The 20,647-nt window shown below is 37.5% G+C and overlaps 1 protein-coding gene across 1 annotated transcript in view; it reads left to right on the plus strand.

Moving 5' to 3' along the window:
- ABCB5 (ATP binding cassette subfamily B member 5) overlaps positions 1-13,363 on the plus strand; it is a 113,410-nt gene extending 100,047 nt beyond the window's left edge. The window contains 5 exon segments of the mRNA XM_004263450.1: positions 596-752; positions 3,722-3,919; positions 5,737-5,943; positions 11,358-11,504; positions 13,166-13,363. Of these exon segments, the coding sequence (XP_004263498.1) occupies positions 596-752; positions 3,722-3,919; positions 5,737-5,943; positions 11,358-11,504; positions 13,166-13,363 (907 nt within the window).
- Positions 13,364-20,647: the final 7,284 nt, after the last annotated feature.

The following is a 20,647-nucleotide window of genomic DNA, read 5'->3' on the forward strand; positions in this document are numbered from 1 at the left end:
CTATAGCAGACCAAAGATCAAAGCTCTTCTTCCAGCCTGGCTAAGGTACATTTTAGTCAGATATTGTTTTGAGGACCTTAACAAAGTACAATCTCCATGCTTTGCTCTCTTTAAATCATGTAGCACTTCAGACAGATAACCAATCATCTGACATCAGTTATCTGTTCTAACTACATTATATGCAAAAAAAGAAAAACAACATTCATATCTACTGTGTAAATTCAGATCTCACTACTGGTGACACATTCTTCCTATTGTTAGTTGAATTCTCTGTTAAATCTCCAAGCAAATGAGCCTTATATCAAGGAGGCTAAGAAGTTTTATATTCATTAGTTAGAGCCTTTGAGCTATCTTTCTAATTGGAAAAGAAATTTTTAAGATTACCTGAGCTCCAAAGGTTATTTTGGTGTACAAGGCAAGGGATGATCACTATGTGGTAGAAAATTACAAAAGAGATATCATTGTTAGGCCTTCAGCATTGATGGTATTGTCTGGGCCAAAAGATTATATTCCAGTGCCTGATTTTTCCTTCGCTTTTACAGCTCTTGTTTGAAAACAGACCTAATTGAGATTCAAATGCTTTATATTTTGATAGAGTTTTTACTGCAATTGCATATGGAGCTATGGCCATTGGAGAAACACTTGTTTTGGCACCTGAATATTCGAGAGCCAAATCTGGGGCTGCACATCTGTTTGCTTTGTTGGAAAAGAAACCAACTATAGACAGCTATAGTCAAGAATGGAAAAAACCCGTAAGCACAACTCTGATTTTAAATGTCTACTTATTATTAATTGTCTATATGCATGCTCTCTAAATAGAGACTTAAATGAAGGCATTATCTGATAACTGCAAAAGAGAGTGCTATAAAGAATTAAAAGCTTGTATAAATAATTGTTACGGCTACAAAGGGAGAAAGGGGGTCTTAATCAAATTTTCACCTCTGTTACTAAAATGTACAGACTTTATATTTAAAAATATGTGCTTCTAGTTTATTTATTTGCCTGATGCCGTGAGAATATTCTGGAACAAATGATTGATTTATATATTTCATTTTACTTAGACTGCAAAAGTTTTAGTCTGGGATAAAGATTTGCATTAGGATTTATTCATTTTTTGCCTCTGGTAACATATGCAAAGTAAATAGTGCCCTGCAACTTCAGATGCCATTTTTCATGGGAAATATATCTGCAAACAAAAGAGAGAAAAAGGGAACTATATTTATTAAATTATTAAATATTAAAACACATGCACATATTTAGTCACAAACTCTAAAAGACTGTGAATATTAAAAGGGAAGCAATAGGAAGATTGTATAATTTCAAAATAAGCCTCTCAGTAGTAGTCTTATACATTAAACATATATTCAATTTTTCTAGACATTTTAAATTTAAAAGAATAGCTATTAGGTATATACTTAAAAGAAAATTTTCATTTAAAAGTATTTCCCTCTAGAATTTTAACAGTAGATTTATATGTATGATAGCTTAAAATAGTACATTATCACTAGAACTTCATAATTATTAAAAGGAATCCTGGTTGTTAGAAACAAAAAGATCATGAAATTCTCAAAATAGAATATTCTAAGATACATTATTGTCAAAATAAGATTTTATACTTGTCTTTTGGAAAGTAAAGTATGTAGGAAACTTTTTTAATCTTAGAATTTAGATATTTAATAATATTACTACTCATTTCTTTCTAAACATTACAATAGAGGAATTGAGCATCTCATTGATAAATGTCCTCATAGAACTGTATACAAGACATAGAATGTGGAAATGTTCCTTATAAAGACTACAAAATTGTTATTTAATCTTTATTTTATTTAATATATGAATACTTATAAATATCAGTCCCTATGCTTTAAAAAAGTTAAAGTCTGATAAAACAAAATTGGCAAATATTGATAGTTATTGAAGCTGGGAGATAGGCATATAGCAGTCTGTTACATATTATTCTCTCTACTTTTATAGAAGTTTGAAATATTCCATAACAAAATGTTTAAAATAGTAGGAATAAATTTTTAAACGTATTAAGTCTAGAAATTTAGAACATCTCTCTATGCCTTTCCAAAAGGCACCAGAGCATACACAGAAATAATTGCACTCTCATTATTCTGCAGTATCCTGAGGTTATTTTAAAAACTTTTTTTTCACAAATAATATTCATGTGTTGTAGTGGGCAAAACAAAAAGCATTGAATAAGCTTAAAATAAGCTACTACTATAACTTAATATTTTGGCATATATCCTTCCAGGATATATTTTTTCTAATTCTAGACCTCTTAACCATATGTTAACATTTCTTTCCTTTGACAACAGAATAATTTCATTGTCAAACAGTTTTTGGTACTCCTCCCCTCCACCTACCCCCGCCTCCTACCTATATACTGGGCTTGGAATATGCTGAGCATGACTATTAAACCTGACTACTTAAAATGCAGTTGATTGAGGGCAAACATGAAGTTCAAAAGAAGCTAAAATCTTATGAACCAAATATATAAATGGAAAGTTAATCATCATTTACTGATCATTCTGGAAAGTCTTTTATAAACATCCCTGGTGTACATAAGTATTGGTTTACAAATTACCAACCACTAAAGAGAAAGAAGCATAGAGAGAAAGATAAACTTTTAGGCAAGTGTCACTGTCAAAAAATGATCAATTAACATAAATCTGAATTCAAAATATAATGTATATTAACTGTAAAACATGGTCCAACCTACAAAAATAACATTTATAGGGGCTTCCCTGGTGGCGCAGTGGTTGAGAGTCCGCCTGCCGATGCAGGGGGCACGGGTTCATGCCCCGGTCCGGGAAGATCCCACATGCCGCAGAGTGGCTAGGCCCGTGAGCCATGGCCGCTGAGCCTGCACGTCCGGAGCCTGTGCCTCGCAACGGGAGAGGCCACAACAGTGAGAGGCCCGCGTACCGCAAAAAAAAAAACAAAAAGAAAAACATTTATATGTACAGTTGATGAGGACCCCAGCTATGCTGAATTAAGCAATAAATGTCTATAAAGCACAAACTAATTTTTAAAAAATGTATTTATTTAGAGCAGCTGGTCAAACAGCTAATTTACAGATTGCACTGTGACTGGGTACTGAAGCCAAAGGAAACTAGTGATTTTAGGAACTTGGTGAAGTCCCGTAGTGAAGACAAGAACTACAGATATAAAAATCTCAACAGAAGTGACAGAAACAAATATGCAGTCAGCAACTCTATAGAAAGGAATACGATGTTTAAAATTAAAATGGTTGGACTTCCCTGGTGGCTCAGTGGTTAAGAATCCTCCTGCCAATGCAGGAGACACGGGTTCGAGCCCTGGTCCGGGAAGATCCCAGATGCCGCGGAGCAACTAAGCCCGTGCGCAGCAACTACTGAGCCTCTGCTCTAGACCCCCTCGAGCCACAACTACTGAGTCCATGTACCACAACTACTGAAGCCCGCTCACTCTAGGGCCCGCAACAAGAAACGCCACCACAATGAGAAGCCTGCACACCGCAACTAAGAGCAGCCCCACCTCGCCGCAACTAGAGAAAGCCCATGCGCAGCAACAAAGGCCCAATGCAGCCAAAAATAAATAAATTTATTTAAAAAATAATAAAATTAAAATGGTTGTGGAAACATGCACAATTTTCAGAAAGCACTCAGCCAATGTGCTATAATTTGTTACAGCCTTTCTAAGTCATCCTCTAAACACTGCCAACTTTCTTTCACAGGACACACGTGAAGGGAATATAGAGTTCCGAAAAGTCTCTTTCTTCTATCCATGCCGCCCAGATGTTCTAATCCTTCACAGTTTATCCCTCAGCATTGAGAAAGGGAAGACTGTAGCATTTGTTGGGAGCAGTGGCTGTGGGAAAAGCACTTCTGTCCAACTTCTACAGAGATTTTATGACCCAGTGAAAGGACAAGTGGTAAGACTGAATTCAAATACAACTTATCTGGGGGTTAGTGGGGCTATTCTTAAACATTCCCTTGGGCTTAAGCATCCTCGCTGATTTGGGGAGGGCAAACAGTGCAGTAGTTAAAAAAAAAAAACAAACTCTATGCCTTAACTAAGAGGATAAGCAAACCAATAAAAGAAATGATGGATAGGACTTTGAGGCTAAGATCAAAGCTCCAAAGATTCTTCAACCATTATAGAGCAGAAATTTTGATCTTATAAGCCATGGAATTCTCTTAGAATACAGGTGTTGGAAGATGGGTGTAATATCAACATCTGGGCTCTTTTGTCACTCTGTTCTGCCTCCCTGGTTCAGGCTTCCTGCTATTCACTCTGGCCGTCTCCACCTCCCAACTCTCAAAACCTTAGACATGATTAGAGCTTCTTTGAATCAGCTCCGTTAAGTTCTGCATCCTGATCTCAAAAAAATGCAACCTCTCCCTCCTTTGAACTCCAAGGACTGTTTTTCTCACCTGGCACTTTTCTTACTTTAACTTGTATTCAGATTTTCAATTATTCTCTCCCCACAACCACCACCAAATTACACACACACAAAGACAATTTCCTGTTCTGCCTTCTCCTACTGCCACAAAAAACCATAAGTCCATAAAAGTCAAAAATTGTCATGTTAGTCATCCTTCTGCTGCAATTTACAGTCTTTTCCCCATCACAGAGTCTCAAAGACTCTTTGAAAAATGGAACAGTCCAAAATGGCTGCCTTGTTACAAGAGAAAACAATGAGTTAACAATGAGTATGAAAATCAGGCGACATTCACCTATTTGCACATAGCATAGCACACTCCCTCCTTTAAACTTTCCAATGAGTTCCCACCACAGCTACAATAAACCAGAGTCCATACCATCAAATCAAGGTCGTTCATGATCTGGCCCCTGCCTCTCTCTCCAAACTCCTCTCCTATCCTTCCTAGCTCGTTATGCACTGTGTGTCAGTCTCACTGGCTTCTTTATGTCCTTTAAACACACTGTGGACATTTGTTCTTGCTATTCCCCTGCTTCGAATGTTCTTACTCTAACTTCTTTGCCAATGTCTTCTCATCATTCATGTCTCAGTCTAAATGCTACTTCCTTAGATAGAATATAATGCATCCCGTCGCCCCCTTCCCAAATCCTCACCACATCCTTAGTCACCCTCTATCCCATTATCTTGTCTTCATGACACTTTCTTTTTCTGATGTTATTGAGTTGTTTGTGTGCTTATTGCCTGCCTCTCTCCACCAGAATATAAGCTACAGGAGGGTAAGAGCTTTGTCTTGTTTATTACTGTTTCCCCAGTGTCTGAAGAGTCCCCATCACATAATAGGTATGCTCATCAAATGTCACTTGAATTTTGTTATACGTCCATGTGAATAAACATGGCTTTGTACAAAATGACTTATTGCTGCATGTGGACTACTGTATCATTCTGCACCTACTCTTTCACCAGGCTTTAATAAAGTGGGGTCCTGTTGCAGTGGAGGTTGGTATTTTTTCATCTGACTTCAGTACAGAGCACCAGACGTTTATCCTAGACTCTGAGCAGGTCTCTAGAATATATAGCCATTCCTAGAAATGTCAAGTAAGTTTAGGAGTCGGTACTTTAGTCAGTTACATGCTGTCTGTTTCTATACAACATATGATTTATGAACCTTCCTTGGGTAACATTATACTATGAAACAGCTTGAATTCCTAACCTTCTTGTTATGATTTGTATATGTTTGAATACAGTGAACCGTAACATGATACAGTTGTTGGATCTTCACATACCATTTTCCGTTCTGCTTTTGGCAGCTCTTTGATGGTGTGGATGCAAAGGAATTGAACGTACAGTGGCTCCGTTCCCAAATAGCAATCGTTTCTCCAGAGCCTGTGCTATTCAACTGTAGCGTTGCTGAGAACATTGCCTATGGTGATAACAGCCATGTCGTGCCATTGAATGAGATAAAAGAAGTAGCAAATGCCGCGAATATCCACTCTTTTATTGAGAGTCTCCCTGAGGTAAGAAAATGTCTGAAATCTTGAACTACAAAGCTGTCAAGTAAGCCCAAGTATTTTATTGGGCCTAAGTGGTTATTTTTATGTGCTCCATGGATTATACAATGTAGTTATTGCTAGCATCTAATGTAAAGTTAGATATAAAAAGCAAAATTTGAGATTTTTGTGTGACTATTTTTTCCAAGACCAAACTGTATTAATATTCACGGAATTAATTTTCATATTTTGATTCTACACCTTCTATTCATTTATACTCTGCCATGTCTACACCACCATCATCCCCCTCTGGACAACCTTAGTAGCCTCTTAATCTATTTTCCTGCTTCCAGTCTTGCCCCTTTCTAATTCTGCCTCACAGCAACTGGAAGGATCTTTTAAAAACATAAAGTAAATCATACCCCTCCCTGCTTAAAACCTCCTAATGGCATCCCTTTGCACGAAGAATGAAGTCAAAACTCCTTATGTGGCTGGCAAGGCCTTCAATGATCTGGCCCTGCTTGCCTCTCCAGCGCCTTGCACATCATGTGCTCCCTCTGCTCCAGCAACACTGGCTTCTTTCTGTCTCATCAGTTGGCCAAGTTCTTCCCTACCACAGGACATTTACATTTGCCATTTCTTCAGCTGGGGCCTCCCTTCCTCTGGCTCTTTGAAGAGGCAGCTCCTTAACTTTCAAGATCTTTCAGATGTCACTCTTGCAGAGGCCTTCCTTGGCCACCTTATTTGAAAGAGTCCCCACCAGCCCTTATAGCCTATCACATAGTCTTCAGGGCACTCATCGCAGTCTAAAATTACCCTGGTGCTTATTGACTTGTTTAGGGCCTCCTTTTCCCACTCAAATGTTAAGTAAATGCCTGCCATTTTTGTGACCTCTCTGTATTGGCTGTGATGGCTGACACAAAATCTCAGAAAAGTTAAAAATCTTGGCTAACTGTAGAGAAGCCTTTAGCATAGCAAGCATTGATACAAATCCAGAAGTAGTGCATAGAGACACTGTAACTGCAGCTTAAAATTCTTGCAATATCTGTTTAAACCTACATATACACATAGATAAAATAAAAATATAGATACCTACTTTTGATTGGAAACAACTTTTATAATGTGATTTTCTAGCTCACTTTAAAAGGAAATGCCAAAGTTTAGTAAGCATTATATCAAACAACTAATCTAGTGCCCTGTTCTTTGGGGGAGGATACTGGTCACCATACTTTCTTTTATACTGCTAGATCTTCCCTCACCATCTCCTGTCCATACTAATTGATGCCTCTAACTATAAATGGGCCTTTAATACAATTTCCCTAACTCCAGTAAGTTTCTTCATTACTACCTATAATAGAAGGAGTAACATATTTTTATCAATATTGTGACCCTATGTCTTTCCCTTTTTTTACTAAGGCATTCATTGCGTTATTGATTCAGGGTCAGATTATTATCCACATACTCCTGATAGGTTTTTTTCTTTAATTTATACATGGTAAAATGCTATCCATTTTATATTTGTACCATTTGACTTTTGTCCTTAAATTGCTTATTATCTTTCATTCTTTTCATTGTACTATTTCTCAGATTTACCCAAAACTACATACTGCAGAGATTCAGTGTCCTTTTTACAATAAACTTTGAGAATCAACATGATGTTATTTCCAAAAGAAAGAATAGCTTGTTTCTCAGTGTTTTTAACTTTAGTTTACCTTCATATCACTGTTACCCCTAAAATATATACAACCATAGAGAAATCTGGTGCCAAAATATCATTCTGGAATAGGACAGTGGAACTACTAGTCTAGCAGCAATGAAAATGACCATTTGGAGTGAAGAGAAGATAGGGAATTTGGGAGATCACTTAGGAGCTACTTCCAGGGTTAAGTTATGAAGGCCTGAATTAATAATTATAAAGTGAAGTAAAACAAGGAAAAGGATGTAAAAGATGTCATAAAAGTGGATTGTCAGGACTTACCTTAAGGTTGTCTGTAGAAAGTGAGCAAGAAAGTACATAATACACTGGGCAGCTTGCTGGAATGAAAACACACAGAGCATATGGTGAGAGTACAGAAGAAGGAATGACAAAGTCTCCTTTTTTTTTTTTTTTAACCATGCAAAAAAACCTTTATTAACATTTTGAACAGGTTCAGCTATTACTAAAACTGATAACTTCTAATCTTAAATTGGGGCAAATGGCTAGAGTGCAGAGTGATGCCATCATTGGGCATTATGAATGCAAGACTGAATAATTAACAGCCACCCCTCAGACGGAGGACCAGGTGCAGGGTCGACTCTTTCTGGATGCTGTAATCAGAAGGAGTGCGGCCATCTTCCAGCTGTTTGCCTGCAAAGATGAGCCTCTGCTGATCAGGGGGGATGCCTTCTTTATCCTCGATCTTGGCCTTCATGTTCTCGATGGTGTCACTGGAGCTCAGAGAAAACCACACAGAGGATGTTGCTTTCAACTGGGTTTTGAAGAATGAGTAGTTCACTAGGCAGAGAGGGGACAACACCATTCTTAGGAGGCAGAATAAGCTCATGAAGAAACACGTATATGTGAAAGGGTTTTAGGTATTTTGGGGAAAATAAATTTAAAATTCTGAGCATAAAGCATAAACTGGGGAATTGAGAAGAAGAAGCCAAACAAAATATGCACATGGACTAAATGCGAAGGTTCTGATTTACCAGGCTACGTTTGGAAATGGGAAACCGCTAGACATTTTTAGGCCGAGAACTGACATGATCAAATTTTTAAAGAAAATAATTGCATTTGCAGCTCAGCCTTTTGTTTGCTCATTCAAGAGGCTCTGTGGTCTCTGTGGCAATGGCATACACTGCATGAAAGGGGCAAGTCCTGGTACATTACAACAGTCTAGATGAGAGAAATTCAGGTCCGCATTTTCTTTCCCCCAGCTCCAATTTCCAAAAGTTCTTAAACTCCATGCCCTCCTCTCCCCTCCACGCACAAAGACCATGTGTTTGATATCAATTTGTTGGGTGGCCAAAATGATGTGAGGCTTTATGAAATCTTTATTAGTCCTACTTAGAATGAATTGTCAAATATTTCTACAGAAATATTCATATATTTGATTACTGGTTGCTACCCAGCCCTTTCTGGGGGTGTTAAATAATATATATCACATATTAAATATAAATAATATATAGTATGTACAATTTACAGTATATTTTCTTCTAAAGTTAAAAAAAAAAATAGACTTCTTAAACAAATATAGCCCTGTGGGTTTCAGATAAAGGATTATGGACCTATCTGGCAGATCAAGGCAGGAGGGTGAATAGCAGAGCATCAACTCAGAGCATGCTAAGGGTAACACATCTATGGTATGTGCCATGGAGATAACCTGCAGGCATTTGGAAATATCAGCCTGGAAGACGAGTTGGCATAACACTGACTTGGTCTTGAGGATCCTCGGAGAAACACAGCAGGTGTAGATGTCCCCTAGCGGCCACAATTTCACAGGGTGGCAGCTCTCAGTCAAGCCACATGATGTCTCCCGCTGGAACCACACTGAAACTCCTTTCCAGGGCCTGCAGGGATCTCCAGAATGCAGTTGGTTTAGGACTAGACTCTTTCTGATGTTCCCTCCAGGATCCAACTGGTATTTAGACCCAGGTTCACATTGAACAGCCATTGCCCCTTCAGTGTCTCATAAAACAGGTGATTTCAGGGCACTCACTATCCCAGTGTTTGCCAGAAAATTTAGCTTTTCAGTTTAAACAGGAAGGAATGAAATCCTATAGTTCTTCATTAAAAACAAACAAAAGCCTTCAGTTTAAGTGTCTGAAAATGTTTTGGGGTTGCTATTGAGACAACATGTATAGTCACATTTATAATCTGTTCTGCTTAATGATGGGCAAAAACATCTGAACTGTATTTTCAACCAATTCATTCTTGAGACTTACATCTCCCTGCAAGCCAGAGAAGGCCAAGAGATGCAAAGTGATTTCTAAGCTAGTATTGTATCTTCTTCAGCTATAATAGAGGAATCCACATACAATTTAAGCTGGACTGGCAGAAAGAGCTACAAGCCCATTATCATTCCCACCCAATCCTCTCTCAGTTTTTGGCTTAAGATTGAATTCCCTAATGAGATGGGAACTTTGCAGTGTGTGGAAATGAACTACAGAGTTTTACCTGATTATCTGTTGCCCTATGATTCCAATTTTAATAAAACGCATTTTAGGAGGAAGAGACCCAGCGTGCTAGCAGTCCCAGATAAAAATCACAGAGGAGCTAGCTAAAGTCTGTTTTCTTCGTAGAGCATTCACTTCAGAAAGGATGCTTTTACTGGGCGTTAGTAATTCAGATACCCATTGTTTGATATAAAGTAAGCAACTGAGCATTTTAAGTTGAAAAATGAACTTTGACATGAAGCAGACACATTTGTTATAAAGTTGTATCATAGGCTCTCTGGAAACCCACTCTGCTGGAAAGGCACCTCCTAAAGGCAGCCAGGTATGGAGGGAAAGCAATTGAATCAGGCTTCTCCAGGGCACTAAGATAAATAGCACATCAGTCATGTGCTGCATCTTCTCTATAATGCTGCTACCTTTAAAGGATCCACCTTTAGAAGGCTGTACACTTGGACTCACTTTCCCAGTGGAGCTCATCCATCCACACATCCTTGTCGGGGTACCAATGGCATGTATTTCTCAGACAACTGGCAAGGGCTACTAGAAAGCAGTGTGAAACCTTGGAGGGAAGCAGAGTTAACAGGACAACCTAGAAAGCAAGTGGGAGCCTGCTTGCTGATCCATTGTGATTTAGGATGGCTTCAGGATAAGTGAAAAACTTCCTTTACCCTTCCATGGAGGGTAATACTGAAAAAGGGGTCATTAGTATGTAGGAGAGTGTAGAAACATTGTGAAGTGCTAAATGTCACTATCATGGCCTGAAAAGGTGAATGGACTGTCTCAAGATGTCAGCCTAACTTACTGCTAGGATGATACCTGGACCTCTGAGAAGGGCATCATGGCATCTGGAGAGATGTGCCCATAGAGGGTTGGTGAAAGTCAAAGTTACAGAACCCAATGATTCCCTTTAAAATGATACTTTAAATCATTTTGATCTGAAAACAGAAGACAATTTAACTTAATGGGGAAAGATTTGTGCTTACTGGGAACTTTTTTTCCCTAATAATTTTTTTTCTTATGCTTTAATTTGAACAATTCCTTTGTAGAAGCACAATGGCAAAGGTCTACTGTTTGTGATCAGATTAGATATGTAAATGAGATGGTAGTGTTTACTGCTGGTTTAGCATTTATTAGCAACAAAGCCCAAGAATAGATTTTAGTACTTGTTGGGACACAAATTTTAGAGAGTAGCAAAATTTGAAATATTTAGATGGCTCTCGCCCACAGTCGCCATGTTAATTTAAATAACCAAGGCTTGCTTTCTTAATTACACGTTCCTGTAATAGAAATACAACACACAAGTTGGACTGAAAGGAACACAGCTTTCTGGTGGCCAGAAACAAAGACTAGCTATTGCAAGGGCTCTTCTCCGAAAACCAAAAATTTTGTTGTTGGATGAGGCCACTTCAGCCCTTGATAATGAGAGTGAAAAGGTAACAGCCTCTTCTTTCATCTCAGGATGTAATATGAAGTATGAGAGTGGAGTATTGTGGAAGAAATGAAGCTCAGTTTGGGGAAGAAAGGCCTGGAGAGAATTGTAGTCATAGGGTCACCAGTTGTAATTAAAGTTTTGGCCTTTATAAAAAGGTTAGAGGCTGGTGGGGAGGTGGGAGAGAGTTGGGACACAGGGCATCTCATGTTTTAGAAAGGTTTTCTCATTTGAATTGGTCTCATTATCAAAAGGGACCCAATTCTTGAAATGTTTCTCCACTCAAGGAAAAAGCCCAATGAAAATTACTTTCCTGTTTTATTATTATTTTAATGATACCAAACAAAATAATAAGGCAATCTACATATATAAAAGAGTGATCTACCCTGCAATGTTGGAGCCTGCTACTCTACCTTCTATAGACTATTAGCTCTGTTTGAGAAGGAAACAAGGGGGCGAACAGACATGTAACAATAAACCTACACTGCAAGGTGCTTCAGATGTTTAATTTTACTATGTCCTTGTCCCCTAATAGTTCTTGCATATAGCATGTTCTTATTTGTTAAATGAATGTTGGTTGAATGAATTATAATCTTTCATATTTATCAAGTGCTTATTATATACTACTATCTCAATCCTCACAACAACTTGATGAATTAGCTTATTTTATGCTCATTTTACAGATCAGCACACTAAGGCTTAGAAAAGTTAAGAAACTTCCCTAAATTTTAATAGATGGTGTCTGACCTAAGATCCCATGTGATTAATCACCACACAATTGCTATTTGTAGATGATTATCATTCTTTATTTCCAAGGAAACAGTGTGTTATGAAAGAAAAAAATGGGACTTTTGGAACCAGACATATTTGGGCTGTAATCCTGGATTCATCAGTTACTAGCAGTGTGGCCTAGGTCCAGGGACCTGGACTTTTCAAATCTTGGTTTACTCATCAGGGAAATGAAAATAATCCTCACAGAGTTACTGAAAGAATTTAAATGAAATATCCATCATTGGAATATTTTATATACTCAGCAAATATTGGTTTTCACCCTCCACTTTCATTTGTTTTTTGTCGTTGTTTGTTTTTTGGCCGTGCTTCATGGCATGCAGGATCTTAGTTCCCCAACCAGGGACTGAACCCATGCCCCCTGCAGTGGAAGTGCAGAGTCCTAACCACTGGACCACCAGGGAATGCCCTCATTTCTTCTTATATAGCATTATAACCTCATTGTAGCTGAGATGCTCTTTTAGCCAGGACAGTTTTACAACTAAATATTAAAAAAAAAGAAAAAAAAACCCAACACAAACAAATAAAAAAATAAAACTGTGAGAAGAAACGAAGTAAGTAAATTAGACAATTCCACTTGGGTATGGAAATACTACTTTCCAGCTTTGACTTTGGAACCACTTACTTACACACAAATAACCACCTGATTTTTATTCATTGTCATGAAAGCTCTTCAAATTAAAAGTATTACTTAACGTGTCTATAATTACTTTTTCTAGATTTCTATTGAGTAGGGTATTTCACAAAGTAGGGTAGTTTCCTTGGAGATAAGCAAATACACAATGAATGTTATTAGATTACCTTAATTAATTTGACTTGTGCAAGTTTATTAGCATTTAACCCAAGGTAGCAATCACAGGTCCTTCTCTCTTCCAGGTGGTTCAGCATGCCCTTGATAAGGCCAGTAAGGGGAGGACATGCCTAGTTGTGGCTCACAGACTCTCCACGATACAGAATGCAGATCGGATAGTGGTTCTGCACAGTGGAAAAATAAAGGAACAAGGAACTCATCAAGAGCTCCTGAGAAATCGAGACATACATTTTAAATTAGTAAATGCACAGTCAGTGCAGTGATGCTGTTGGAGTTAACCCATATTTTGATCTTTGTGTAATGCAAAGAATAATTAGTAGGAATTAGGAATTACTTAATAATTATTTGGCATGCTTTGATCTCCTTTACTGCATGTATCAATAGAATCATGCTATTCAAGTACAGACATGTTCTGTTTACACACCATCTTCCCTGCCTCTCAATGTTGTGGCCTCTCCCGCTGCGGAGCACAGTCTCCGGACGCGCAGGCCCCGCGGCCATAGCTCACGGACCCAGCCGTTCCGCGGCATGTGGGATCCTCCCGGACCGGGGTACGAACCGGTGTCCCTTGCCTCGGCAGGCGGACTCGCAACAACTGCGCCACCAGGGAAGCCCCCCTTCAGATTTTTAAAAGGAAACAAAAATTACTAAATTCATTTAAGTGAGATAATCCCTGTATCCTTCACTTTATAAAAAGCACATTTGCTTATAAAGCAATTTGCTGCAAAGTGAATATTTTCCTTTAAACTTCCACTATGAAATTGGGAATATATTCCCAGAGGGAAAAATTACCCAGTTAACTAAATTAAAAGATTTTAGCAAAGAGAGAGTAAGATGTAGTTGGGCCTGTGGCATTGCAGGGAGAATGATTTTAATTTGGAACTTCCCAAATTTTGTAGCAAATTAGAGTACTTTGAGGTAGTCCTTCACTCCAGACCATAGGACGTTCTCATAATATCTCTCAATGCTTCTTTCAGTGAATATCCACTGTTTCCCAAAATTCCATTATATTCCTTTGTCAGGGGGATAGGATTACAGTGTAAAATTTCTGGCAGAATTAAGTAGTTATCTTCCACTTCAGTAAGTGAAATGCCTTACATGATCCATTCTGAAGATTCCATTATTCCAAGCTTTCGGTTAGGCAGAATAAGTCACAAGCTTACCCGTGTATGAACACTTAGTTACTTAAAATAAGAGCTACGTTTATTATGGGTGAAAATTTTTAAATGCCTTTCTCTATTATTATTCAATCAAGTAATTTGTTTAAACTTTATATGTATTTTATGTAATATATGTATGATTTAAAAATTCTGTGTAAATAACAATATTGGTAAACTGAATCATGTTTTCCATTTACTTAAATATGTCATTTCATCTAATGATTTATCTCCATCCTTAATTGTATTTTCTTCCATTTACAGTGATACTTACAGCCAGCCTCTCTAAAGTACCCTCTGCCAGTAATCTGAAATCTTGTGAAAAAAATTAAAACCATTTTTGTCTTATGCCACTTTTTAGAAAATGCAAAATAAAAATAGGCTTAGGGGATTGAGAACCAGATTATTGTTTAAAAGCATTGGCACTGAAAGCCTGTGGCCCCTTTGCTATGTGTGGATATAGAGCCCTTGGTGTTTTCTCTTTCCAGAGTAGGATGGGAAGGAGGGAAAGGGCAATATGATATGGATATGCTTAATTCCTCAGAACAGGAGCAGCCCAGGCCCAAGTCTGTAATGCCTCCTAGATTAGCAAATACCTGCAATGCCTACTTTCCCCTTGAGCCTATCCATAGCAATCCTACCGTCATACCTACAGATGTCAGAGAAACACTTTCCTTTCTAATTAATAGCCCTGTCTAATTTTTTATTTGCATTTTTATTTCAAAAGATTTTAAAGGATGCTCCACATCAGCATTCTCTTAAAGTCACTGCCTTCATGGGAACAAGCAACCATGCTGAGAATTAGGGTCCCAGAGAGTCTACAAGGATCTGTGGGGTTATCAGCTGATGAAGGCAGAAAATAAGTAGAGACCAGCTGCTTTTAGGGACTGCCGCAGTTTAAAAGTTTAAAGTTGCTGTACTGTTCTTAAAATGGTTTTAAAATATATCATTTTATTTAAAACACTAGCTTTAATAGAACCAAGGCACCCCATCCCCAAAATTATTCCAGCCAGCTATGGAATTACTTCAGTGAGGTCAGGATTTTAGGAATACTTGTAGAAATTTTTTCAAAATGAACTACCATTTGCACATACCTTATCAGTTTTGTAAGTCTGACTTTTTAATCCGTATACTTTTTCTTAAATCGGGGTATTCTATAACTGGAAAAGAAGCTAAGTTAGGAACTGAGATGTTTATCTTAAAAAAAATGAAATGAAAAGGTACTTTAGCAGATTTAAGTCTAGGTTTTAAATTTTAAATCACTCCTTAAAGCTCTTATAAATTAATTATTAAATAATAATATGTTTAGGTTTATAGTTCCCAACTTGATATTTACGTAAGGGCTGTAAGTAATGAATGCTGCATTATTCAGGGCACCAAATCAGCACATTTAGCTGATTCAGCATTATCTTCTTATAGTGCCTTAGATATTGTAGATATTAAATAAATACTAGGTGACTCAGCTCAGAAGGACGTCTCTCATAGCAGGTATGCTTTATTGATACAGAAATGAGGCTTACATTTTACTGAAAGGATGAGCTGGTGAGCTGCAAATGGTTTTTGCTTCAACAGTCACATATTGCCATCCCTTTGTCACGGGTATTATCCATCACTGGTGACCCATTGGATGGTTAGCTTTTATTCTAGGCTAGCCTAAGTCCATAAAAATGTTTTCTTTCCACTCACACGCAATTTTAATTTTACTTTAACTAACTTCAATTTTAATTTAATTAATTATGGTCTTTTATCATAGTGATTGAGTTGGTTTAATTTATTTAATTTTGAAATAATTTGGCACTTGAGTGTACCTTGCCAAATCCCTTTTAGATCCTTGTGGGCCTAACTTCCCACAAGACTTCTATCTATCTTACTAGGCATTCACTAGTCTTGAGGACTTCCTGGTCTCAGGAAAACACTGACTTCTGCCGTCATGATTCATAGCCTAATACTCATTTAGGCTGACCTCAGTCCAAACTTGTCCAAGCACTCTTTCCCTCTGCTTCTACTTGACCTTTGGGCTTGGATATGTTACAGGAGACAAAAAGGAAGCACCAGTGGAGGGGGGGTGGTGTGAGCAGGGGAAGGTGGGCAGTGGGGTGGGTACAGGAGAACCTCTAAATACCTGGCCTGGAAAGCCCTAAATATAGTGAAGGCAGCAGACCAGGGAGGTCAGGATCCATCGGAGTCATCCTTTAAATGTTAGTATGTTGTAGTAGCTCTCAGCCATCGCCACATCTTGTCCTTTGCACCACCTTTCCTTCCTGGAAAGGAGGGCTGTTCACTGAGTCTTAAAATAATTGAAACACCAATGAGGGTACCAGTGAAACTGAACCAATGTAGCAAGGATAAGGCACAGATATTAACAAAAAGAAATAAGCCACTATGTCACACCTCTTTTATAACTAGCCCAACCAACCTACCTTATATCTTATCATTCCTTAAAACAAGCTGTGGTGTGTTTTTATGTTAAGTCAACTTAGGTCATAGCTAATAACCTGGTTTTTAGCCTACTCAATGTGTCAGTTTCATCGTATGTATAGCGTGCTTTGCATATGACCTATTATATGAAAATATTTCCTGTTAGTGTCCACCTGTGTATTCGTTGTTCTAATTTGAGCTCTTATTCCCAGAGGGCTACTGAAGTGGAATCATAGGTTGACTGGAAAGTTCACTTATAAGAACTGGTGAAGGGAAGAAACTGGGAAAATTGGAAGTAATAAAACAGAAATTAAAAAGCTCATTTAAAAGCCATAGTTATTAAAAAAAATGCATGGATCATCAAATATCTACATAGTACCTCAAGTAACACAGCTTGCCACCTATTAGCAAAACCACACTGATAAAGCCTGTATTACTTTTCTATTGCTGCTATAACAAATTACCACAAACTTAGTGGATTAAAACAACACACATTTATTATCCTACAGTTCTAGAGGACAAAAGTCTAAAATCAGTCTCTGAGGGCTCTAGAGAAAAATCTATTCCTTGTTCTTTTCCCACGTTCCTCAGCGTGCATCCTGAGGATATCTGATTCCTTCATCATACCTCCATCCATCTCTCTCTGCTTTTGTCCTTCCTCTCTTACTCTTATAAGGACCCATGCGATTACATTGGGCCCACGTAGGGAATCCAGGATAATTTTCCCATCTCAAGATTCTTAATCACATCTGCAAAGACCCTTTTGACATGTGGCTATCTTTGGGAGGCCCAGCTTACTACAAAGCATTCAAACTTTTATTCCATTGAAAAGAAAAGACAATTTTTCTTAGATTTCCACTGAATAAAAGCTAAAAAAGAACCCTGAAAACATCCAATCGAACATCATCGTTATATGTTGATGAGAGAGCAAAAACTCACAAATCTTGCCTCCAAGCCCTGTGCTATTTCCACTGCAACATGCTACCCATCCTCATTGCTAGGCAAGGATTTGGAATGTGTTTGTCTTTCTCCCTTCACTTTTGCTACTGGATTCTGCTGTTGCTGGTATTCGCTTTTATCCTGAGACTAGATTTATTAAATAGAAGTTTATACTAAGTTCTACTTTCTTAACCTTTTTCTCTTTCCACTAAAATGCTTTATGCATTAGCAAGTAAAAATAGCATCCTTAATACTGTAAATATATGAGCTTTCACACACTTCTGACTCAGTATACTTTTGAATTTTCCTAAAACCATTTTAAACTACTGCTTCTAATCAGAGCTAATTTTTTTGTGTGAAATTTTTCACATAGGCATGGGATAAGCACTTTATGTACATTGTCTCTTTAGTCCTTATATCAACCCTATAATGACAAATATTAACATTATCTTTCTTTAAAGAGAAGAAAACTGAAGCTTAAGGGAATTAAGTAATTTGCTGAGGCCTGGGCTTTGGTATTCACAGCGTTATCTAACTCCAGAGCCCACAGTCTCCATCATAGCACCAAGTACTTCTGTCCACAATTTATTCAGGAAGATGGCTAGCCAAACTGAGAGTATAGTCATTGCTCACAGGAGTATATCAATGTGAGGATCAAAGTAAAGTTTTGCCAGCAGTTACGTAGTCTAATAAAATTAACAAGCCACACCCTAAAAATATTCTCTACATCCACACTGCTGAAACAAGATTGAATTCAGCCCAAGTTACGAGATATGTTTTTCCTTTTGTGCTTACTTACATGTATAAGTGTTGTGGATTTGGACACGTTTTACCGTGGTAAAATTGTAGAAATATGAGAATTCCAAGCTAAAAAATTTTTGAAAGAGTCACACTTCTTAGACAAAAGCATGGTATCTGTGATTATAATGTCTATGGAAATATGCTGAAAAGCATCACCAATGTAATTGAGTTTGTTAGGCATGTTTTCTTAATGATTTATACGTAATTATCAAGGTCCAATTTAATCCTTCTAAAATGTTTTACTTTTTAAACTGCTTGAGGATCTGTTTATTGAGATTTCAGAAAAGCAAAAGTTAGACAATTAGGTGTGAAATTCTGTAAATGAATGCAATCACTGCTGCATTATTAAACTGAGGGAAAGAATGGTCTTGTAAACTGATCTGTGTTTTTGTAGATGTAGTAAATGATGGAATGCTATTCTTTATAAGCCAAGTAAAATTTGCTATTGAATGGAGGTATTTTGTTTGATCATCAACTTTACTACAATCCAGTAATGTAATACATGGGTAAAATATTTTCTTCCCAGTTGAAAGTCAAGAAGAGATTCTAGGAAAAGAGTTGAAGTTGTTAAATTACCAGAACATTCTGGACAATTGTAAAGCAAAAAAGAGAGAGAGCAAGAGAAAGAATGAACTAGAGAAAGAAGAAAAACCTATTTGAAAATACTCAAACAATAAAGAATGAAATACACTCAAGCAATCAGCTTAGGATTGGAAGGAAAAAATATTCTACCATCAAATCCTCAGAAAACCTAAAAAAGGTGTACAAATTTAAATGTAAAATTCTTACTTCCATGGCCCCAGGTAAAGCAGAATTACACCTTTGCCTACATTAGTTTCATAAATTCCTTTAGTCCCCAGTTTCCTAGGGCTAAATCCCTTGAGAAGAGATAGGTTAAGAGCAACATATAAGCCAAAAAGCCTGGCTCTCACAGGATGGTATGTACAGGACACCAAAGGAAAACAGGAGCAAGAGGGGATCACCAAATAAGAGCAAGGTCGACAGGGCTCCCACGGAGGGAGACAGGGAAAAAAAAACCTCCAAAGTAACAGAGAATGCTTTCTATTATAAAATGAAATGTTCCTGTCAGTAGTAGTAGCAATAATAAGATCAATAATATAAAATAAGCTAGATTCATAAGTTCTAGTTTTTATATCCAATATATAGTTTTTATATAGAACTTATAAAATTAAGTTCACACTGAGCACTCATCTATCAGGCACTACAATTGAGCCTTATAGGCATTAACTTACTGACGGTAAGATTCATTCTTTTAGTCAAATTTTACCAAATGGGGAAACTGAGGCACAGAGTAATTAAGGAATCTTCCCAAGGTCAAACACCAAGGAAGTGACAGAATGAGGATTCAGCTCAGAAAATCTGACTCTATAACCCACACTCAACTAACCCATTAGCCCTCTAAGATGGAACCGGAGGTGGTAAAGTAGAACTTTTGAATTATTTACATAGAAAACAACTTGCACTGTGCCTCCCCCTTACACTGCAGACATACAAAGGTGCACGGTTCCTCTTTGGTTAACATTCTGATGTGAAGCTGGATTTTATTTTCTGCCCACCCACACTGAAAAAAATTCTCGTACACAACCCGATTACAATTCGGAAGGGTTAGAAATATAGCTGCTCTGGCAATAGCACATTTTCCCCACAAGTGTTCAGTTTTCTCTACCTTCAGACACACACACTCACAAGTGTAGAGGAAGATTAGACCCTGAGATCTACATAGATTGTTTCTCTCACTGTTGAATCACCCCTGCTATCTTATTTTCAGGGTGTTTATCATAACTCTTTTGTTCCATTTGCAGCCCACTTGCTGATGCATCATTCCTCTCTTTGCGTAAGATAAAAAAGATCTTGATAGCTATGTTATACAAAAACTAAGACAGATTTACAAATGTTGCAACTAAAAAAAAAAAAAACGTAGTAACATATGCATTGGGTAATGTATTGGCTAAGGTGGAGCCATCAAAAGTGGTTCAGGTTTGCTCAACTATACTGAGGCTCCTGTTCATAAGAACAACTTTCCAAATACTGTACAATAAATACTGCTTCAGTAATAAAATTATTTTAAAAGGGATATTTAATGATGGACTATAAAAACTATAAAATTCCATATATTTCCATACTGATGGAAGGTCTATAACATTAACCTAGACAAAACATTCGGAACCCAGCATACACAGAATAAGCAAGAGAAGTACAAAACATCACAAA

Source organism: Orcinus orca, chromosome 9, assembly GCF_937001465.1.
Source record: "Orcinus orca chromosome 9, mOrcOrc1.1, whole genome shotgun sequence".
Lineage (NCBI taxonomy): Eukaryota > Metazoa > Chordata > Mammalia > Artiodactyla > Delphinidae > Orcinus > Orcinus orca.